Source organism: Rosa rugosa, chromosome 6 (genome assembly GCF_958449725.1).
Source record: "Rosa rugosa chromosome 6, drRosRugo1.1, whole genome shotgun sequence".
In the NCBI taxonomy this organism is placed as follows: Eukaryota; Viridiplantae; Streptophyta; class Magnoliopsida; order Rosales; family Rosaceae; genus Rosa; species Rosa rugosa.
Window position 1 is genome coordinate 44,735,463 of NC_084825.1, and position 24,346 is coordinate 44,759,808.

The following is a 24,346-nucleotide window of genomic DNA, read 5'->3' on the forward strand; positions in this document are numbered from 1 at the left end:
AACATAAACTCTCTACACAAAATCAATTTCAGATTGAAGAAGCAAAGCGAGCGTTGGAATGAACTCCGATTATACACAAATTTGATAGTTCAAATGAAATGAAGAAGATTTAAATGGTGGAAATTAAAAAAAAAAATGTTGAATGAATTAATGAAGCTGAGAGAGCTAGGATGACCTTGACCTGAATGTTGATGAATTTGGTGATGAATGGCAATGGAGGAAGAGAGTCCCTAGTCTCCGTTCTCCCATCCATTCTTGATTGCATCAAGATTAATACCGACGGGGCATTCAATCATGATTCAGGTAATTATAAGGTTGGTTTTGCTGGAGTTTTCTGCAAATTAGGGGGTGAGTTTATTGGTGTCTTTGGGTGTAATCTTAACATCACTTGTTCGGGGGATGCAGAGGTGATGATTGTTATTAAGGCAATTGAACGGGATTGGAAGTATGTTTGGCTAGATATCGACTCTACCCTTGTTCTTAGATATTCATCTATTCCCCTCAGCTTGTTCGTTGGAAAATTCATGTGGCTTGGCATTATTGTATGTTTCATCACGTACTTCATGTCTCTCAAATGCAATTTCTTTGTTCTCATATTTTCCAAGAAAGAAATCAAGTTGCGGATGCTCTGGCAAACGTCGGTTTAAATTCTTCATGTTTAGTTTATTGGGATATATCCCCCATTTTCTTATGGACCTTTGTCATCGGGATCAACTTGCTCTCTTCTTCTTCTTCTTTTTTTTGTTTTTTTTTTTTTGAAATTTGGCATTCTGTCTTTCTAATAAATGGAAATCTGCTCCCTTAATAAAAAAAAATTAAAAAAAAATTGTTGAGGTTACTCATCCATTCGTCATCCCCCATATCAAAGCCAATCGTACCCGATTTGATCATTTGTTGCCTGGGTGTCAGAACTTTCACGTACTACTTGCATTCGTCACAGAATTGTTTGAGAATATTCCTATAAATTTTTCCCACGAATGAAAGGAAAGAAATAAACTCCAATTTGCTTTAGGAATTGGAATCCTCGTGGGACAAGGAAGAGACCATATACAGGAACTGTATAAAGTTGAACCTGAGCAGACAAATACATTCACGGATCGGAGATAGCAATTTCATAAAAATTAACCATGACGAGCATCGAGCCTTTCAACAGGTTGGTGAAGCTTGCGGCCAGAGCGTTGTACGATGATGATATAGCAACGTATTCATCGAAAGGGGCTAATTCTCAGCTCAAGAGTGGCCGGAGCGTCGAAAATAGAGGAATCGGCGTGGTTGTGCTGGAAGCGCTATCGAGAAGACAATGGGTAAGAGAAGAAGATTTGGCCAAGGACTTGAAACTCAACTCGAAGCAACTTCGTCGTACTTTGCAATTTTTCGAGGAGGAAAAACTGGTCACTCGAGACCATAGGAAAGAACGACATGCAAAGAAAGAAGGGGAAGAGAAAATAAAGTTGCACACTTACTCTTACTGCTGTCTGGACTATGCTCAGATGTACGATGTAGTGAGGTACAGACTGCATCGCATGAAGAAAAGACTGAAAGATGCATTGGAGGACAAGAACACAGTACAACAATACTTATGCCACAATTGTGGGAACAGATACAACGCTTTGGATGCACTGCGATTGATTTCGATGGAGGATGATGAGTACTTTCACTGTGAAAGATGCAATGGGAAACTTGTGGTGGTTGAGACTAACAATGAGCTAGCTTCTCCACAAGTAGGAGATGAAGAAAGCAATATTTCAAGGAGACAAAGGCGTGAGAAATCGAAAGTCATGCTTCGAAATATGGAGGAACAACTGAAGCCTTTAATGGAACAAATTAATAGGGTTAAGGATTTACCTGTTCCTCAGTTTGGAACACTCCGAGATTGGGAAGCGCGAGCTAAATCTTCTGATGGACATGATTTTGGAGGTACAAAGGTTGAAGTTGAAGTTACTTGGGTTAAAGAAGACAAGGGCGACGATATTAAATCGGAATTAGATGATCCTACTACAAGTTTGGGGAAAATTGTGCCACCTTGGATGAACAAGCAAGGGATGAATAACCTTCCAAATCACGAACAACATGGACATTTTTCAGATGACATAAAGGCAAACACTCATGAAGATAATGAGAGCAAGAGTACTTTACAGGAGGAGTATTATAAAGCTTATTATCGTGCTCTAATACAAAGACAACAAGAAGAAGAAGCAAATATTCGCGAGGTTGGCATGAAGTCAAAATGTGATCGGAAAGAAGGAGAGGATGAAGATGATATTGACTGGCAGGAAGGCTGAAGAGGCTACCAATGAAGATCGTAAACGGAGATTTTGTGTTGGTTTTGTGATGGATGACGCTAGTTGTATAATTAAATGAATAATATCAACCTAGCTAGTGTAAGGGAAATTATGCGGAAATTCCCTATGTTTTTCTAAAAAATCCATTATTACAGGATACATAGGTACCCTTGAAAAAGATCGCATTCATAAGTCGTACTCGATGAAATGTGGCAAGAGCCCTAAGAGAAATGAAGTCAACGGAAGAGAAATGTTAGCACTGTGATGTGTATTTGGTGGGTGTTTATGTCGTTGAACTGTTGAAGGAAGTAATATCATAATTTTCCAATTTTTTTTTTTAAAGATCATTTTCCAATCTCTGAGATGGCCAACAACTCGTTTGAACTTTGTGCTTCAAAGTTTAAACCAAAACACCAGACAGAATGCATTTTGTGTTTGTACTCTTGTTTTTCTTTTCTTAATATAAGACGATAGTAAGGATCTCTTCCTTACCTATTCAAGCCTGGACGATACGAAATCTGTATGAAATTTTGTTACTTGAGCCAAAAAAGAAAAAGAAAAAAAAGAAGCAAAATTACTTCCATGGGAGACAATGTATTTCAACTTCAAGCACTTTGGAGACCTTATCTAAATTCTTGTATGTTTTCTGTTATGTGATTAGGCGATTGTATAATCCCCAGTATAGTTTTATCAATGAGGATGCCACTGATGCCTCTGTATGTGAAGAGAAAAAACCCTTTTGTTACAGACGAATAGTCGTTGACAAAGTTGTGTCAAATTTTTTTTTTTTGAAAGGATTTTGTTGTTGAAATCTCATCGGCAAAGGTGTATTCTTATTTTTTAGGGGTTGGCTTTTAGCCTTTTGTCCACGAAATTGGCAAATGCATGTCCTTGTTTTTTGGGAGGTTTTTGCTGAAGTGTTTAAGGATATCTCTATTTGTGTTTGGCCCAAACTCTAGGTTACTTGACCTAGTGGTAATAGGGTTAAATTAGAAGGATCTAGATTCCTATTCAATGTACGATTACTTTCCTTGTACGATTGAGATTCTATGCATTGTAATCCTCTATATAAAGAGGCCCCTATTATCAATGAGAATACACAGCAAATTCCTCTCAATTTCAGTTTCTCTACAACACGTTATCAGCACGAGCCCTAACCCTGAAATCCTAAATTCGTAGCCTTCAAATCCCAGAAACCATCGCCGCCCACCTTGAAGATCTCAACTCCAGGAGTCCAGAACCGGCGGCCCCGCCCCCAGAACCGGCCGGAAAATATCCGAACCGGCCACCGGAATCTTCATGACCTGAACCGGCAGAAAAAAAAAAAAAAAAAAAAAAAAAGGAGAAAGCCACAACCCAAGTCCATCTGCTGCAGCCCAAGTCTACTTGCTGCAGCCCAAAACTTGAGCCCACTTGCAGTAGGCTCCAAGCCGCCAAGCCAAGCCGTCAAGCCAAGCCGCCAAGCCAAGCCACCTAGCCGCCAAACTGATCTGCCACATCAGCAACGTGCCACGTCAGCACATCGGTCAACGATCAGTCAACGCCGGTCAACCCACTGGTCAAAGACCGGTCAACACTTTTCCGGCCAACTTCTGGCCACTTTCCGGCGATTTTTCCGGCCACTTTCTGCAGTTTCCGATGACTTTTTCCGGCCACTTTCCGCAGTTTCCGGTGACTTTTTCCGGCCACTTTCTGCAGTTTCCGGTGACTTTTTCCGGCAGCTACAGTACTTAGGACAACATTTTTCCGGCCATCTTTTAAGGTAAACTTTTCTAAAAGTTCCCGTTTTTGAAGTTTTTATTACTTTTCTTCTTCTTTTCTCGGGGACTTGCAACCTCCCTTCTTCTACCCCCCTTTCTTCTTCATAGGGGAGACCAATAGCCGAACTGTGGGGGTTCGTGCTCACTCCAAGCTTGGAGCTTGTTGAGATCTCCAAACTTAGAGTTTGTAGAGAATCTATGATCGACCACTTACATCATTGTTTCGATCTAATCCAATCCCTCTTGGAATCGAATTTCTTGGAAGCGACTACGCTCGGAAATTCCTAATTTCTTGGAAGCGACTACGCTCAGAAATTTTATATGTTTTCGTGGTAGCTTTTTCCGCTCCGAAACTAACCCTAATTTCTTGTTCTCTTTCAGGATGAGTAACCTAAACAAATTGGACTTTGCTCCATTGGGAACAACTGGCTCTGGATATCACAGGTGGGTTCGTGATGTCCGCTAGCATCTCAAGGCCAATGGAATCCTGGATACGATTCTCAAACCTAGCCAGGACGTGCTAACTGTTGAGCAAGCTCAAGCTTTGGAAGCAAATAGAGCAGCCTTCGAGGCAAATAAGGCGAAAGCCATCATCCTAATGACTCGTCATATGGATGATTCGCTCCAGTACGAGTGTATGAATGAAGAAGACTCCAGAAAGCTGTGGGCCTCACTCGAAGAAAGATTTGGCAACGTCCGTGACTCCCTGCTTCCTGACCTAGAAGTGAGATGGCATAGCCTCCGCTTCTGTGATTTCAAGTCAGTTCTTGACTACAACTCGGAAGCACTTCGTAATATTCCTTAATGGAATTCTGTGGTAAAGAGATCACAAATGCGATGTTGATTGAGAAGACTCTCTCTACTTTCCCCGTCTCTGCATTGATGGTTGCTAAGAACTATCGAATCGATGTTAATGCAAGACGAATCACAAGGTTTCATGAGCTCATTGGAGCTATGAATGTCGCTGAAAAGCATGACAACATCCTTGTGAATAACTATAATTCGAGATCCGTGGGAGCAGAGCATATTCCGGAATCCAATTATAGTCGCGCCCTAAAGAGAGGGCGCCAAGAGCGAAACCCTAATATTAGGGATACTTCTGGACGTTCTGGTCCATATAATCGCTCTACTTGGGAAGGTAACCGCCAAAATAGGCGAACACGAAACCGAAGAGGTAAACGTGGAAAGAGAGAGGGAGGCAACGCCTCTGGCCATGTTGGTGGCGCCACCAACACTAAGAGCCATCTAAATGACGCTTTCAAAGCGCCTCAATCAATGGAGTCTACAAAGCATTGGGCACACATTTGTAGAGCTTTTGAAGAAATTGTCACCGCCTACAAAGCATATTGTAAAGCAAGAGAAGCTCACTATGTGGAACAAGAAGATCAAGAAGATGATCTAGAGAGAAGGGTTGAAGACTACAAATCTGGCTGGGATCAATAGATCGCCGATTCTGTTTAAGTCTTTATTTTTCCAAGAGATGTAATAGGCAATTGCCATATATTTTTGTAGTAAATGTCAATGGTTTAGTCTTTTTTCAAAGTAGGCTCACCCAAAGTAAATGTGATGTCTAGGAAGGTTCTGAGATTAGTGGTACTTAAGCGAGCCTTGCTCCACCGACATCTCTCTACTCACCTGGTCACATTTATTTTGGAATTACCGAAAGAAGTTAGACGACTACCATTGTTTTGCATTAGCTAGCATTTGGATTAGATTCTCCTAATGATTAAGGGACAATGATGTACTCCGTTGGCTTATGAATAAAATTTTGAGTTCTTTTCATTATGACTCCATTTTGATTCATGAGCATGTTACCTTGTGACTACGATGGCTGGGCCATCAGTATTAATTCAAGGACATGGAATAGCCCAAGTCTCTTTGCCAAATGGCACCTTGATTAATGTCACAGAAACTCTCTACGCTCCTAGGGCAACTCGCACTTAAGGATAGCCAACGGATTCCATGCGAAAACGCATATAGAGAACGGAAATGAGTTCCTTTGCAATATCTCTAATGATTGCGAACAAATGCGCATCTTAGAGAAGTTTATGTGTCTCTCTAGTGGACTCTATGTCACTATTCGAGCTATTAAATCCAATAAAGTTATGAGAGAAGATCTCTTGGATTTAGACACATATTAGCTTTGTCTCGACAGGATAAGTCACCCTAGTCATGATATGGTGATCCGTCTACTAAAGACTTCATATGGACACCCTCGAGCGAAATGAAGCAAGAATCAAAAATTGGTTCCTGGACTTAGCAAGACCGCAACAATTGCAGCATCTGGCGCTGCAGCTGTCTTGGGGTGCCATATGGCCGCCCAAGTCCCTTGTGACAACGCCATATATGGCGCTACCCATGGCCATGATGCCATGGATGTCAATCCCCATGGTTATAACGCCATTGATGCCACTTCCCATGGTCATGACACCATGATGGGTGATGTAGTCACAAACTTTGCTTCAATATGTGTTTCAGACGCTTAGGCCCAACCAAAATTCTCATTGGTTGCTTCTAAAGCCTCTCGCTCGTTTTACAAAGCCCGTTCCTTAGGGAAATTAGGACTGAGACCGTCCTATGCAAAGGATATGAAAATACTCATTATGTTCTTACATAGAATCCGTAGGGATTCTGTGGACTAATTCCACCAACTTGCGGACGTTTAAATATCTCATGATGTTGGTTGATATGCAAACACGCTGGTCACGTGTTGTGCCATTGTCCACTTGTAATGCTGCTTATGAAACACTCCTAGCACACATCATATGACAACGGGCTCACTCCCCGAATCATCCTATTCAGTCAATTGGATTTGACTATGCTAGTGAGTTTACATCGAAGACTTTCGATAGTTATTACATTTGGGACTGATGTTGGACATCATATTCCCATGAGCACACCCAAATGGTCTCGCGGAAATGACTACGATGGTAGTCCGGACATTGGTAATGCGCAACAACCGCCTTATATCCGCTTGGGGTGATGCAATATCGCATGCAGCAATGCTAATTCGTCTACGACCCACCGCCACTCAATGTACCTCTGCGTTACAGCTAGTGACTGGGTACAAGTATCGTACTTACGCGTATTTGAGTGAGCCATTTATGTGCCAATTGCGCAGCCACATCGCTCTATGATGGGTCCTTACAGACGAATGGGCAACTCAGTTGGATTTGAGACTCCAACAATCGTCCGCCACTTAATGCCCTTGCATGGCGATCTCCTTACCGCTAGATTTGCGGATGTCACTTTGATGAGACAGTCTTCCCGTCGTTAGGGGGAGATAAGAACACAGATGTTCAGCAGGAACGACAGGAATTGTCGTGGCCTGTCCCCACTATGTCTCATCTCGATCCCTACTAAAGTGACGAGATCACACAAATATGCTGCAAACATGCCTGCAATGATGGACGTCCCTACGAGAGGACGTAGCGCCACCCTACACAGAGGTAGGCATGGCGCCAACGCCATAGAGAGTGGCACTCTGGCGTTACAGGCCATGGCCCCAACTAGGATGCATGGGAGGCCCGTGGATTCGAAGGATACTTTGACACATTCCAATCCTTTGATCATCGACACTCATAATCCGTCTCATGAGAATCTTCCGGGTTATGGTTATCGTTGGGGGACGCCTCAACGTTAGAACCTTATTCCTGAGAATATAGAGCTCTATGAAACTTACACTAGTGTACATGAGACGTGGGATAAAAACTCCATCATAATTGATGATGTAGTCACGCATTTCGTTGCGCATGAGTTTGTTGAGTCCGATGATATCGAACCACGCTCCGTTGATGAATGAATGCCAACGTAGAGAGATTTGGCCTAAATGGAAATATGCGATCCAGGTTAAGATGGATTCTCTAACGAAGAGGAAGGTTTTCTGAGCTAGTGATGCCAACACCTCCTGACATAAAACCTGTTGACTAATGGGTCTTCGTTAGAAAGCGTGATGAGAAAAAGAGATGACAATCTCGCCTTATGGCGCAAGGCTTCTCACAAAACGCCCTGGAATCGACTACAATGAGACATATTCTCTCGTAATGGATGTCATTGCACTCCACTACCTTGTCAGTTTGGTAGTTTCCGAATAACTGAACATGCAGCTTACAAATGTGGTCACTACGTATCTCTATGGGGATCTAGATACGGAATATACATGAAGGTTCATGGTGAACTTCATTTACCCAAGTCAAGTGGCTCTAGACCACGGAGCGCGTTTACAAAGAGGTTGAAACGCTCACTAAAGTGACTACTTGATTGGGAAGGGATATGCCCACGCGTTTCCATAACAAGTTTCGGATTCTATCGCGGTTCATGTTGGACATGATCTTCATTAGAAGCCCTTAAAGAGTTAAGGGAAACCGCTGAACACTAGAAATCCGAGTTTGAGATGAAGGATTTTGGGAGAACATGATTATGTCTCGGTTTGGAACTTGAGCATCGTGTTGATAGATGCTTAGGCATTTTGACAAGGTCAAACCTTCAAGCACCCCATGATCGTCCGTAGTCTTGATCCTGAAAATGATCCTCTTCGTTCAAAGGATGATGACGAAGATGTGCTAGGGGCAGAAATGCCCTAGTTAAGTACAATATGCGCATTATTGTATTTAGCTCCATGCACAAGACCGGACATCTCATATATTGTGAACTTGTTAGCTAGATATAGCTCTGCGCCAACGCGACGCCATTGGATTGGTGTAAAAGATATCTTTCGATACTTGAGATGTACGATTGATATGGGCTTGTTCTATCCCTACAGAGAGATGATGGATTCGGACCCATCACACACCAAGAACGCCGCCAACATTGGCCTGCGTCCCCTCTCCCCATCCCAAAACGAAGTTAGCGTTTTGGAAGGTTTTGCTGATGCTGAGTATCTCTCTGACCCACACAAAGGTCATTCCCAAACTGGTTAAGTGTTCACCATGGGTAAAGACTGCGATATCTTGGAGGTCTACAGAAATAGACCCTAGTCGCTATATCTTCGAACAATGCAGAGACCATTGCTCTTCACGAAGAGATTCGTGAATGTATATGGATTGGATCCATAATTACGCATGTTCGAACAATTGTGGTTTGAAGTCTACCATAGATGAGCCTACGAGCATTTAGGATAATGCAGCTTGTTTTGAACAAATGAAGTAAGGCTACATCAAAGCGACAACACCAAGCTTAATCAACAACAACAGACTCTCCTCAAGATCAAAATGAACTAGGTTCGATCTGAGGATAGTGTGGCAGATTTGCTCACTAAGTCATTGCCTAAATTCCACTTTCGAGAAACATGTTGGTAGCATCGTTTACGGAAGTTATCCGAACTCCTATGACCGTAGTCATCAGGGGGAGATGCAGACATCAGGGGGAGATGTCTACATGTATGGTCTCGAAACGTGAAGGGTGTGTTGTGCTCTTTTTCCCCTTCGACCGAGGTTATTTTTGTCCCACTGGGTTTTTGTTACTCGGCAAGGTTTTTAACGAGGCAACGAGAGAAGCACCGCGTTTGGACAACACAAGGGGGAGTGTTTAAGGATATCTCTATTTGTGTTTGGCCCAAACTCTAGGTTACTTGACCTAGTGGTAATAGGGTTAAATTAGAAGGATCTAGATTCCTATTCAATGTACGATTACTTTCCTTGTACGATTGAGATTCTATGCATTGTAATCCTCTATATAAAGAGACCCCTATTATCAATGAGAATACACAGCAAATTCCTCTCAATTTCAGTTTCTCTACAACATGAAGGAATTTCATCAACAAATGTCTGTCCTTTTTGTATTTTTCAATATGGGCCTGTATGGGCGAATAAGTCATCAACAAAGCCATATCATTTTTTTAATTTTTATGGATGGTTTTTTCCAATGAATGTGGTCGCACAAGGGGTTTTTGGACTTTTGGTAAATGAGTGTATCTTAATTTTTGATTTCGTCACATATTTTTGGCAAACGAATAATTCATTAAATAAAAGTGAGTTTTTTATTTTATTATTTGAATTTTACATGAAACTCTTAGTGATGAATAATTTGATGAGAAAGATGAAATTATGAACCTTAATGTCATAATGTCACAACTCACAACCTATAGGCACAAAATTTTGATGCGGGGAGCCTGGGGAGACATGTGATCAACATTAATTAGTTTTTATCAAAATCACACAAGAACAATGCCATGCTTCTGTTAAGCACCAGCTTTTTTGTAGCCCAATCTGGCTAAACTAATCTGATTAATTAAGCTGGCATGGCAAACTTAGCTCACTTCAACTATTGTTTATACTGTAACAATTTGTTTATCACTATAATACTGTTTGTTAAACCTGTTCTGGAAGCAGAGAAGGGTTTGAATAGCTGAGAGTCCAGAGACCCAGAAAACAGTTGGTCAACAGAATCTACATTCAACAGAGAATCCACTAACTGAACCCTTTTTTATTTTATTTTCTTTTTTAAGAAAAAAGAATAACAGAGAATCTGCTGGCTGTTGCCTTAAAGAAAGGGAAGGTCTTTTTAAGTTCTGGAAGAGGTTTAAAATTGAATGATTTCAGGGAAGTCATATGATCACATCCACATTTATGAAACTTAGACTTGAATCTGACAATTAATTGTATTCTAATCTTCTATTATTTTTCAGTCACTGACTACACCTTGGAAACTGCAGCCATCACTATGATTCCTTCAACACAACCCAAAGCTACATCCTTTTCTCTCTTTTAGTACATACTCTCTCTCACTCAAAAAAAACCCAGGTATGATATTCTTTCATTCAATTTGTCCTTCAGTTTTTGTCATATAAAGAAGTTACAACAATGGGTTATTCAAATGGGATGTTATTGATCTGCATTCTCTGTGTTTCATCAATGCCATGTATTGTATATGCTTCTTTTAATCCACAAGACAGATTTTTTATTGATTGTGGGGGGAACAATGCACTGGTTCTTGATGATGGCCGTGTTTTTGAGCCGGAATCTGGGAACCCACATGTTACTTTGTCTTCGCATACCCACAATGCAGTTTCGGTGGTTGATGAAATGCCTTTGTCAAAGTCAAACCACTCAGTTCTCTATAGCTCTGCCCAGGTTTTTAGAGAAACTTCATCTTATAGCTTTAGCACTAAGCAGATTGGCCGCCATTGGATTAGATTGCATTTCTACCCAATTCAGAACCCACATTTCAACTTGAAATCTGCAGTCTTTTCTGTAGTGGCTAATGGACTCACACTGCTTCATGGGTTTTCATTTTCGAAAGTAGGCAAAGTCTCTAAGCTTGTTAAGGAGTATGTAGTTGAAGTGGATGGAACAAGTTCTAAGAAATTGGTGCTGACATTTTCACCTTGGAATGGTTCCATTGCTTTCATCAATGCGGTAGAGGTTGTTTCGGTGCCAAGTGAGCAATTCTCTGGTACCAATATAATGGCGGTTCCATTAGAGCCTGATATTGAGATTCCTAGTCATGTAGCTTTTGAGACAGCGTATAGGATCAACATGGGAGGTCCACATATAACCCCCAAGAATGACACATTGTGGAGGACATGGGAACCAGATCAGGCTTTTCTTGTCAATGCTGCATCTGCGAGAAATGTCACAGCCAATCCACGCTCAATCAAATACCCTGATGGAGTGTCTGTTGAAATTGCACCGAATTGGGTTTATGCCACAGCTCAGGAAATGGCAGATGCAAATGTGTTGAATCAGAAATTTAACATATCATGGGCATTTAAAGTTGAAAATGGCTTCAGCTATCTTATTAGGCTGCATTTCTGTGACATTGTAAGTGCATCTCTAAATCATTTGCTTTTCAATGTGTATATCAACCAACTATCTGCTCTAGACTCTTTTGATATCTCAAGCAGGACAATGGCATTGTCAGCAGCTTACTTCATAGACTTTGTGACAAATGTGTCAATGGGATCAGACCAGATATTGGTTCAGATTGGTCCTCCCATGCTAACTGACCTCTCATCCAATGCAATCTTGAATGGTTTGGAGATTATGAAAATGAGCAATTCTAGAGACAGCCTTGATGGGAATCTTCCAGAGGAGTATTATACAGATTTGAAATCCCCAGCAGGCAAGAAAAAGTGGATGCTACTGGCAATTTGTTCTTCTTCAGCAGGATTTGTAGTCTTTGTGATTTTGTCAGCTGCTTTCTATTTGTATCTGCGTCAAATCCATCAAAAGAAGCAGAGTACTCGCAGCTCAAGTTCAACCTGGCTGCCACTTCCTACCCATGTGGGACTTTCTGATTCTAAAGTTTCAATTGACAGCTCTGCTTCCACATCGCCTTCGCTTGGTTTAGGCCGAATTTTTGCTTTCTCAGATATCAGTGAAGCAACAAATAACTTCGACAAGAAACTGGTTTTAGGGGCGGGTGGCTTTGGAATGGTTTATAGAGGAGTGCTAGAAAATGGAAGTGTAGTTGCAGTAAAGCGTGGAAATCCACGTTCTCAGCAGGGACTCGCAGAATTCCGGACAGAAATTGAGATGCTTTCAAAGATGAGGCATAGACATTTGGTTTCTCTAATAGGCTACTGTGAGGAACTTGATGAGATGATCCTTGTTTATGAGTTCATGGCTGGTGGTCCTCTTCGAAAACATTTGTATGGCTCGGATTTTCCTCCACTGACATGGAAACAAAGGCTTGAAATCTGCATAGGAGCTGCAAAAGGCCTGCATTACCTTCACACAGGAGCAGCAGAGACTATTATTCACCGAGATGTCAAAACAACCAACATACTTCTTGATGAGAATCTGACTGCGAAAGTGGCTGATTTCGGATTGTCAAAGTTAGGCCCTACTTTGGATCAAACACATGTAAGTACTGCAGTGAAGGGGAGCTTTGGTTATCTTGATCCAGATTACTATCGTCGGCAGCAACTCACTGAGAAGTCAGATGTATACTCATTTGGAGTAGTTTTATTAGAGGTATTATGTGCTAGGCCTGCTATAAACCCTTCACTCCCGAGAGAACAGGTTAATATAGCTGAATGGGCCATGAACTTTCAAAAAAAAGGAAGATTGGAGAAGATTATGGACCAGAATCTTGTAGGGCATGTTAATCTTGAATCACTGAGAAAATTTGGTGAAACAGCAGAGAAGTGTTTGCTTGAATATGGGGTTGAGAGACCAACAATGGGAGATGTGTTGTGGAATTTGGAGTATTCTCTTCAACTACAAGAGGCTTCTATACAATTCACTGCTTCAGCTGCGAATGGTGCAAATTACATTTCCGATATTCCAGAATGGCTTCCGCAAATTGAAATTGGCAATGTTGATGGTCATGACCACAGTGACCAAGCATCTGATACAACATCAAGTGCAGTGTTTTCAGAGTTGGAGGATCCCAGAGGAAGATAGTACTGAAAGGGGTAACCCCTGGTCACACACTGTTACTAATGTAATATCGGCTTCATACTATTTGACTTACATTACTGTTTCAAGATCAAAAAGAAAATTGAAGATAAGTGATACTTTCTGCATTAATGATCCATACTTGGTGTGATTCTTGTTGACGTTGCATGAAAAGTTTAAATCTCCATATTCATTTGACCCCTTTGCTTGTTCCGGTACATGAGCGTAGCCACTTGATATATGTATCTCTTTGAGGGATAAGCAGCCTTTTATTAGAAACTGTAGAATCAGACTGATCAGAATGCCTAAAGGAAATCAGTAACAATATAAAAGCAAGTAAGACGTATAGTGAAGATGCTGGCCTCTGAAAATCATTAACATTCCCAGTTTCATGATGATATTGGGTCATGGTTAAGATCTAGTTGTAGCAATTATCAGAAAGAATATACTTTCTGGTAAGCAGAGTAAGTAGCAATTTACATGGTTAATCAAATAGTTGGAAAGTTTGTAGGTCTTAGCAAAGGTAGGGAATTGACTCAAATTATTGAAAGAGACAACAAGGTATCCTGAGCATAGCAATATTCTGGATGTGCACAACGTACTACTGTAGACACCAAAAATTTAATGAAAATAAAATTCATTAAATAATTTGGTCACCACTTGAAATTATGACCAAACAAATTTAGTCAGCATGTGGGTCCCGCAAATTGTCCACGTGGCTTGTGAGTCAGCAAAATCACGTAGACTCAGAGAATGACACTTGGCGATACATGAAAGGCTCGACGGCAATAAATGAATTTGCTCCGGCTAAATCAATTGATATTAAAGCAGATCAATCAAATCAATTGATTCCAAATAAAATCAAGCATTAAATCTCATCTGCTGATTAAATATCAATTTATTTAAATTGATAATCAAGACGAAAATCAGCCATCAAATTAATTGGCTAATTCCTTAATAGTCGTAATTAAATCAGTTAATTAAAGCTGATTGATTTGATTATGCTATTAATGAAAATACAATTAAAATCAGCCATCAAATTGATTGGCTAATTCCTTAATAGTGGTGATTAAATCAGTTAATTAGGGCTGATTGATTTGATTATGTTATTAAGGAAAATGCAATTAATTACGTGTCATCAAGGCATTCCAAATTGAGAGATACGCCGACACTATAAATACCCCCTCTCAAATCAAGAGAAGGACTTCAGCGGAAGGAGAGAAAAATCACTCCCAAGGTTCATAAGTCCTCAAGCGCGTGAAGAGCCTTCAAGCTGCCAAATAGCCGGTTCATCACCAACCTCAAGCCAAAGCACTCGTCACGTGTCAACCCTCGTGGCCATCATACGACTCTAGATCAAGCGTCAATCGCCCTTGAGTCAAGTACACCATCGAGGACGACGACAGACAGAGGGACGCAAGCAGACGGAAGAAACCTCTCCAAAGCTCAGAAGCCTCCCAAGCTCGTGAAGAACCATCAAGCTGCCAAATAGCCGGTCTCTTCACCTCGCCAACTTCAGACAAACAAGGGAAATCACCTGCAAGCTCAGAAGTTGTCAAACTGCGGAAAATCAACAAGCACCAAGCAAACGTGCCGATTCATCCGCCATCAAAGCCATACTCGCCACGTGACACCGCTCGTGGTTCAAATCTGATCAAGTTCAAGCCTCTAGAGCCCTTGATCATCTGTTGTCTTCAAGTTATCTTCAACAAAGTAAATCCTCTACAAGTTCTTCATCAAGCTCGTGGAGAATCAACAAGCACCAAACACACGTGCTGGTTCATCCCCTACCAAAGCCGAAGAACACTCATCACGTGACACCACTCGTGGCCTAAATCCGATCAAGATCAAGCTTCTACAGCCCTTGGTCAATCATCTTCCTCAAATCGTCAACATAGCAGGGAGTCCACATTGCAACCGTTTGATTCAAGATCAAGTGCTCGCCACCCTTGGATTAAATCAACGTCAGAGATCGAATCAGAGGAGAATTTTGTGAAAGAGCATCTACAGAGATTGTAACCCGCAAATTCATTAATAAAAATATATTATTTTGTACACGTGTCCTTCTTTCATTCGTTGCAGGATTTTTCGTGTTTACAACTACATAGTCTCACTAACCATTTCAAGATTCTGCAACATATTGCTGTAACATTGAGCTAAAGAACAACAAATAACTAACAAGTTAATTGAATTCCAGAACTACACTGCATTAGCAAAATACTACGTGAATCCCCAACAAGATATGATCTATATGTATAATTGAGCTCCTGATATGAATCTGACATATATTCTCAAAGACTGACATTCTTTAAGCTGGGCTGTTGTAACAAGAAGAGGCTACCTTTGAGCTTGACCCTCTTACTCTTCTCCTTTGTCGTCTGAGATGTCCAATTCTGTCACACGCACCCCCCTGACCAAGACCCTGAAAAATTCCCAAGGTGTTTTAGGATATGAGATAATTGAGAGAGATTGATGAGGGAATTGTATGTATTTCCACTATTGATAATAGGAGCTCTATATATAGGGATTACAAAGTACATATTCTAATGATACAATGAAAACTATTCCGAATAGGACTAGGAATTCTAGAACCTTCTCTCCTATTACAATTATAGAACTAATCCTAGTTTGATAAGGCACACAAATATCAATATCCTTCAACACCCCCCCTTGTGCCGCTCAAACTTGGTGGCGGCGGCGGTGCAATGCTCTCTTTGAATCGACTTTTGATTCTTACTTCTCTTCGTTCTGAAGAAGGGATGTCCGTGTGAAATCTTTAGTATTACGGATCATCATGACCTGAGTGTCCCAAACGGTCATGACAAAGCCTATATGTGTCGGTGTCCCAAAGGTCATCTCTTATGATGTCATTGGACTTATTTACTTGAATAGCGGTTACATATAACCTACTAGAGCGACACATAAGCTTCTCTAATACTCGTTTTCGTCTGTAGTCATTAGAGGTAATGCAAAGGAACTTATGTCCATTCTTACTATGTGTCTCCACATAAAAACCATTGGCTCTTATATCTTTAGATTAATAAAGTTCGAATTAAAGAATTGACACTTTATTAATAATAATAGCCAATGATTACATCAAAGTTTCTGGACCAAAATCTAATCCAAAGTAAAAAATCAAATTTAGACAAATTGTTATTACTCAATTCTTTCGGTAACTCCAATTAAACATGACCAGGAAAGTAAGAAGACATGTCGGTAGAGCAAAGCTCACTTAAGTACCACTAATCTCAACTAGTTTACTAGACATCATACTTAATTGGGTGAGCCTAGTGAGAAAGAGTTAAGACAATTGTCATTTATTCATTTAAGTAGGCCTGGGCACGGGCCCAGCCCGACATGGTATTTGCCAGGCCCGGGACCGAGCCCGAATTTAACGGGCCGGGCTCAAAACATGTTTTCCAGTTTTAGGGACCGGGAAGGCCCGGACCGAAAATGAACGGGCCGGTCCTTCCGGTTTTTCGGGCCTAAAAGACCAATATTGCTTAGCTTCCTTTTCTGAGAGGTAGCCCAACGCTGGGACTCATCAACTCCAGCAAAAAAGGATTTCAACCAACAGAGAAGACAATGAAGTTGTTTTATTTCAATCCAAGAGGATTTTAGACCAAAGCAAGAAACTGTCCTATAGAAATTAACATTAATAACTAGAATTGAAGACTATCCAATTACAAATACTTAATCAATGGAAAAGAAAATATGGTAATTCCTAGCCTTCTAAGAGGATTGATCTTCAACAAGATGAACTAGAAGTCCGAACTACTGTTGGACAGTGAACAATCTGAAGACGACGAGTTGAGCAGCCTCCAATCTCCTTCAATGCTTGAAGCCCTAATTAATTGAAATCTGAAAGGAAAAGATTGGGATCGGGTGTAAAATTGGCTCAGAGGAGGGAGAATTCCTTTGTACCAACCTTTCTTCTTTACCTGCAATTGATTTTGTGAGAAGAAGTGGAGAGATGACGCGGAAGAGAAAGAGGAAGAAAGAAAAATTGAAAAAGAATGAAGGTCTGAAGGATAAAAAGAGGAAACATGTGGAGATGAATGGAGAAAGATGAGAAGAAACGTGGACTCGTGGAGAAGAATGGAGAAAGATGAGAAGAAACGTGGAGGTCTCCTAACACTCTCCTAATACTTAATATATCTACTGGCCCATCGGGCTTTCTCTTTCTCATTTCTTTAGGCCCGGGCCCGAACCGTTTCTATTGTTTTCGGGCCGGGCTTTGTAATACTTGCACATTTTTTTTTAAAGCCCGGACCGTTTGGGCCGGTCCCGGGCCGGTTTCGGGCCAAATTTCGGGTTTTCGGGCTAAATGCTCAGCCCTACATTTAAGGCATAATTGCCATTACATAATTCTTGGAAAATAAAAGACTATACGAAAAATCTGCGGCATTTTATCTTCATCGCTAGATTTAAAGTCTCCTTTAACTCGATGTCATGATCACCGTTGATCAGATTCTCCATAAAATACCATGAAGAGGATGCTCTCTTGATTGAGGTGTATTGACACAATACATATGGTCCCTAGGACCAATGGCGTTGGAATAGCATCACCATGGCCAAAAGTGGCGCCATGGTGTCCAACCCTTATACCCTCAACGTCATGACTCCTTTGGTCATGTATTCGCCAATTTTGGCGATTACCTTCTTAAGCAGGTTGATCATATGGATCATATTGTCCATGACGACTTCTTCTAGCCATTGAACGGTGCTCATGGTAGCCATCTTAAGGCCTACCAAATTCTATATTCACAAATTCGTGGTTGTGCCTTTCAACACAAACCATAGCTTCAATTAGCTAATGGAGATTCGTGATCCGTCCTTCGTTGATTAAGATTTGATAGAATTCAGAGAATCTTAATTCAGTGACGGGGAAGGTAGTTAGTGTTTGGACCCAAAATGAACATTTTGGCCTGACAAGGCACGTCTTGGAGAAATTGAGCCAATGTCAGTGGCTCAAGCTATATATTGTTGACAAGTTCGAAATATATATTTAGAGGCTAAATAAAGCCTACTATGAAAGCATGGAAGCATGGAAACATGAAAAGTCAACTTTAGCACATTTTCCTACTTCGGCTAGGAGAAACCGAGCTAAACAAGGAAGGAGGGGCGGCAGACTGACCAAATGAACTTGAAATGAGCTGAAACTCTGCAGATCCATTCTAGACAGCCCAAGGATCATTTCTTATGAAGAGTGCAAGAGCTTTTTTTGAGTGGAAGGCCTTCAAAAAATCAGCCCAATTTTCTACAGAAGCAAAACTGGAAAACTGGACCTGTAACAGGTCCAGCAGCATTTTCGGCCCAACCACATGGAATAAAAATCTGAAAATTTGTCAGGATGATCTACACTCATAGTGGAACATTTCATATGAAGAAGTCGAAGGCATATAATGAAGGCTTGTTGGAGAAATAATTGAAGGAATAAAGGGGCAGAAACTGACCTAAAACCAGCTCAATATTCACATGTTCATGTTTCCTACCCACATGAAGAAAGCTAGATGCTTTTCTTTTTTTCCTTGGATATATTTTTCTACAACAATCTCTTTAGTAGATCATCATCACTTCCATGTTTTTTCACCTTCATGCCTTGCTTTCATTTCATCATTTCTCTATCTTTTCCATATTTTACAAATCACTTTCATACTCCACTTCCATTATTTTTCTTCCACTCATCATTTCACTCTTCTTTTTCTTCCCTATATAAACACCTTCTCCTCTCATTCTAAAACACACACACATTCACAACATCACAACATCTCTAAGATGATCTAAGTTCTCTCTAGAGCAAACCTCTCTAAGAGCAACTCCTCTCCTTCTCTTTCTCTTAGCGGTGATCACACTCCTAGTCCTAGTCTTCTCAGAAGTCGACTTTCAGTGCCACCAAACCCTCTGTCAACGTACTTCGGTCCTAGTCTCCTCGGGAGCCGACGGTAGTGCCGCGACCACAACGGTTACAGAACCAGCCAAGCAAGGGTAACGCCCTAGCAACCCAGCCAAGCTAAAGTCACGCTTTAGCAAGTTCTCCTCACTTCCCAGTGGTTCTCGCTCTGCTCGATCTACAACATCGAGTATCGATTGTGATTTTCAAGAAGCTCAGCAAAAGTCCTCGCCACGAGGCACAAAGAATCCCACGACGAGGTTGGTGCTCTCCTCGTCCACAATCGCTTGATAGAAGTCAGGTCAAGGGACACCCCCGACGACCGCACCGGACGGTGCTGGCACGCCCGCGCAAGAAAAGAGACTGTTGACCAGCTGCAGCAAAATTGGAGCCAAACATTTTGGCACGCCCAGTGGGACTACATCAGAGTCTTTTCTCTTGAAGCACATTCAACCACCGGGCTTCAAAACAAACATTTTGGCATGCCCAGTGGGACAAGGTTAGAATTTTTTTTTTCTTGAAGCACATTCAACCACCGGCCTTCAAAACAAACATTTTGGCACACCCGGTGGGACAAGGTTAGAATTTTGTTTCCTTTTCTTGAAGACATTCAACCACCGGGTTTCAAAACAAACATTTTGGCACGCCCAGTGGGACTATACTAGAGTCTTTTTTCGTCATCATTGAGATGCCAGGGGAAAATCTTTACCAAAAGAAATTCCTAAAGTGAATTGATGGACAATGTTGCCACCATTGGCGATACCGCCATTAATGATGAGTTTATGCCTATTCCCATCCCAGAGGGGGCAAGCATTGATGAACAGCTCGCGATCATCATGGCCAACATCGAGAGGAATAAAGAAAAGCAAGCCAGGGACATGGCCATTTTGATCGCAAAAACAAAGCAGAGGTTTCGCGATTGGGACCTAGAAATTGAGCAGAACGCTCAAGAAGAGGTCATTTATGAGGTTGATTTGCCTATAGGTGGCAATCAACCTAATGGCCTCACTGGTGAATCACAGCCTTACATAGAGGCTACTTATGGAGAACGTCATCAACAAGATTGTTCTTCAGACAAGAAAATTGTCTCTGAACAAATATCTGATGTCTCCACTGATCAAGCCAAATATGTGGCTACTGATCAGATGCATGGGGGGCAAGATATGACCCATGATCATCCCTTTGATCAAGAGAAGTTGGCGACAGTTGGTGACAAAGCCGATCTTGGGACACCGTCATCTTCCAAATTACAATTGGAGATCATGTCTCGTCAACCAACAAAGATACTTGGGGGGCAAGATTACCCCTCTCACGAGCCAAATTCCTCCAAATTCTTCAACGAGAAGTGTCTTTGTTCTTTTCCTATGAGCTCTCACAGGAGGAATTTTTACCCTACAAATTTTGATACACCGGAGCTTGGAGTGAAGCATAGATGGCCTCCCCCGTGGCCTTCTGGAGGTTAGCCAAATATAGTGCTGCTAACTTCTTTCTTTGTTTTTAAATTTCCTGTCAATTTTCAGTTTTCATTTTTATTTTCGTCATTTGTGAATCATAACGGAATAGGTGAAGTCTCTTTTGTTAATATTGGCCTAAACTCCTTATTGGTGCCTAGTTCAGGTCCCTTAAGGTTAAGGGCGGCTTTTATTAACACTTGTTGAACTGTCTTCACACTTATGACCTTTCTCATCTTAGTAAGTATAGCCTATGTGAAATGGTGTCTAGAAAGGGGACAACGTTCATGACAGGTTCTTGAATCCAGAAGTGCGTGCAAATGGGCCTAAACCACTATGTGGGAGTAGCTCATGTCAAAATGGATTCTGCCTCTCTTGTTCGCCCTCCCCCACCTGGCCATTTCAGTAAGGTTGCCCAAAGGATTTGAAAGAAAATTTGTGTCTAGACGACTATACTTGGGCCGCATGTCTAAACCTTGATTCACAATGTCTTATTAAAATTAAAAAATAAAAAAATAAAAAAATACAAAAAGAGTTTCAAATTTGTGCGTCGCGGAGGATGCAAAAAATTGTGTTCTTGCCTAATAGTGGCTGGAACTTGCTAATATACTTAAGAGGTCATTGGTATTGGTCTGGGCACATATACAAGAGGCATTTAATATGCCTAGTATGGTATTAGCAGTGGAGGAGGTCAAATCAATATTTTTGCCAATAATTGTGGCGAAAGCTGGGTTGCGAATTGTTGGCAGCGAAGTGGTTTTAATTACATGGCCTCGCAAAGGATGGTTCGCGAAGGAAGACTGGCGATTAATATATGTATGCTCACTATGTATAATTAAGAGGGAGAGAGGCTACTGTTCAAGTAATTTTAGTCAAGCCAATACAAGTGGCTTTGGAGCAACGACATTATAAGAGGAGTGCCGATTCAAGACCTCTTTAGTCAAGACGAGGACCTTTGACTTCGAGGTCTGGGGGGCAATGTTTGGACCCAAAATGAACATTTTGGCCTGACAAGGCACGTCTTGGAGAAATTGAGCCAATGTCAGTGGCTCAAGCTATATATTGTCGACAAGTTCGAAATATATATTTAGAGGCTAAATAAAGCCTACTATGAAAGCATGGAAGCATGGAAACATGAAAAGTCAACTTTAGCACATTTTCCTACTTCGGCTAGGAGAAACCGAGCTAAACAAGGAAGGAGGGGCGGCAGACTGACCAAATGAACTTGAAATGAGCTGAAACTCTGCAGATCCATTCTAGACAGCCCAAGGATCATTTCTTATGAAGAGTGCAAGAGCTTTTTTTGAGTGGAAGGCCTTCAAAAAATCAGCCCAATTTTCTACAGAAGCAAAACTGGAAAACTGGACCTGTAACAGGTCCAGCAGCATTTTCGGCCCAACCACATGGAATAAAAATCTGAAAATTTGTCAGGATGATCTACACTCATAGTGGAACATTTCATATGAAGAAGTCGAAGGCATATAATGAAGGCTTGTTGGAGAAATAATTGAAGGAATAAAGGGGCAGAAACTGACCTAAAACCAGCTCAATATTCACATGTTCATGTTTCCTACCCACATGAAGAAAGCTAGATGCTTTTCTTTTTTTCCTTGGATATATTTTTCTACAACAATCTCTTTAGTAGATCATCATCACTTCCATGTTTTTGCACCTTCATGCCTTGCTTTCATTTCATCATTTCTCTATCTTTTCCATATTTTACAAATCACTTTCATACTCCACTTCCATTATTTTTCTTCCACTCATCATTTCACTCTTCTTTTTCTTCCCTATATAAACACCTTCTCCTCTCATTCTAAAACACACACACATTCACAACATCACAACATCTCTAAGATGATCTAAGTTCTCTCTAGAGCAAACCTCTCTAAGAGCAACTCCTCTCCTTCTCTTTCTCTTAGCGGTGATCACACTCCTAGTCCTAGTCTTCTCAGAAGTCGACTTTCAGTGCCACCAAACCCTCTGTCAACGTACTTCGGTCCTAGTCTCCTCGGGAGCCGACGGTAGTGCCGCGACCACAACGGTTACAGAACCAGCCAAGCAAGGGTAACGCCCTAGCAACCCAGCCAAGCTAAAGTCACGCTTTAGCAAGTTCTCCTCACTTCCCAGTGGTTCTCGCTCTGCTCGATCTACAACATCGAGTATCGATTGTGATTTTCAAGAAGCTCAGCAAAAGTCCTCGCCACGAGGCACAAAGAATCCCACGACGAGGTTGGTGCTCTCCTCGTCCACAATCGCTTGATAGAAGTCAGGTCAAGGGACACCCCCGACGACCGCACCCGAACGGTGCTGGCACGCCCACGCAAGAAAAGAGACTGTTGACCAGCTGCAGCAAAATTGGAGCCAAACAGTTAGGGTTTTCTCAATCAATTGTGCTTCCGAACAATATTCCATAACTATTTCAAAGTTAGAGAAGCAGAGATTATTTCATCGTGCTTCTAAGTTCGAAAGATCGTGAATGTTAACTAAAACGTTCACGAAGCGCTACCCAAAGGTTTCTAGCGCTATCCTCATTCATGTACTCAAACTAGAGTGTCATCTCTATGTGGCGCTTCATCAGGGTAAGTGCCCTAGAATTATCTATCTCAGTTTGAGAGTCTTGAGCGGTTTCTTTAGAACATGGCTCTTAGATTGTAGACAATAAATCAAGGGCAATTAGGTGGAGCTCAACATTATGAGCCCACATGAAATATCCCATGCCTGTAGAGTTCAATGGAGTAAAATCGAGCTCATTCAAGTTTGACATCCTAAAAAGGAAAGCAAGAACGGATTAGTTTCAAAGTCAATGCTTCCACGAAAACTAATATAAGATTTCTGAGCCTTAATGCTACCAAAAAATCGATTTCCAAGAATATTTGGATTAGACCGAAACAATGATGTTTGAATGGTCAAATTTTGACGCTCACGGACACTCTTAGTCCGTAGCTTACGAACGCTTTTAGTCCGTAATATTTTGATGCTTCACGAACGCTCTTAGTTTGTGGTTTACGAACGCTCTTAGTTCGTATATATAGCGTGAATCCCCACGATTCCGCTTTGATAGAATCGAACCCACGTTACAGAAAGGTGGGATGTAGAAGAAGGGAGGTTGCAAGTCTCCGAAGAAAAAGAAGAAGAAATTAAAGACAGAAAGCAGGAACTTTAATCTTAAATACTTACTTGGATTTCTTTTCTTGTTCTTCTTCTTGGTCTTGATCTTGAACTCGAAGATGATGGCACACGGGTGTGTAGGAGGAGGAGGACTTGCGGCAATGGAGGTGGTGCACGGCCAAGGGTGGTGTGTACGGTTTTGGGGTTCTAGGGTTTGATGTTGCGCAATAGGATGCGTTGTAGAAAAATTTTGGCTTCTGATTTCAGGGTTAGGGCTCGTGCTGATAACGTGTTTTAGGATATGAAATAATTGAGAGAGATTGATGAGGGAATTGTATGTATTCCACTATTGATAATAGGAGCCCTATATATAAGGATTACAAAGTATATATTCTAATTATACAAGGAAAACTATTCCGAATAGGACTAGCTGACTAGGAATTCTAGAACCTTCTCTCATTTTACAATCATAGAACTAATCCTAGTTTGATAAGGCACACAAATATCA

General features: G+C 41.3%; 2 protein-coding genes across 2 annotated transcripts; both read left to right on the plus strand.

Moving 5' to 3' along the window:
• The first annotated feature begins 1,127 nt into the window (after nt 1-1,127).
• LOC133716849 (transcription initiation factor IIE subunit alpha-like) lies at nt 1,128-2,282 on the plus strand. The gene has a single exon (XM_062143502.1). The coding sequence runs from the start codon at nt 1,128-1,130 to the stop codon at nt 2,280-2,282; it is 1,155 nt and encodes a 384-aa protein (XP_061999486.1).
• Nucleotides 2,283-10,523: 8,241 nt separating this feature from the next.
• On the plus strand, nt 10,524-13,435 carry LOC133717334 (receptor-like protein kinase THESEUS 1). The gene has a single exon (XM_062144030.1). It carries the CDS (start codon nt 10,843-10,845, stop codon nt 13,387-13,389), a length of 2,547 nt encoding a protein of 848 aa, XP_062000014.1. The 5' UTR covers nt 10,524-10,842; the 3' UTR covers nt 13,390-13,435.
• The last annotated feature ends 10,911 nt before the right edge of the window (nt 13,436-24,346 follow it).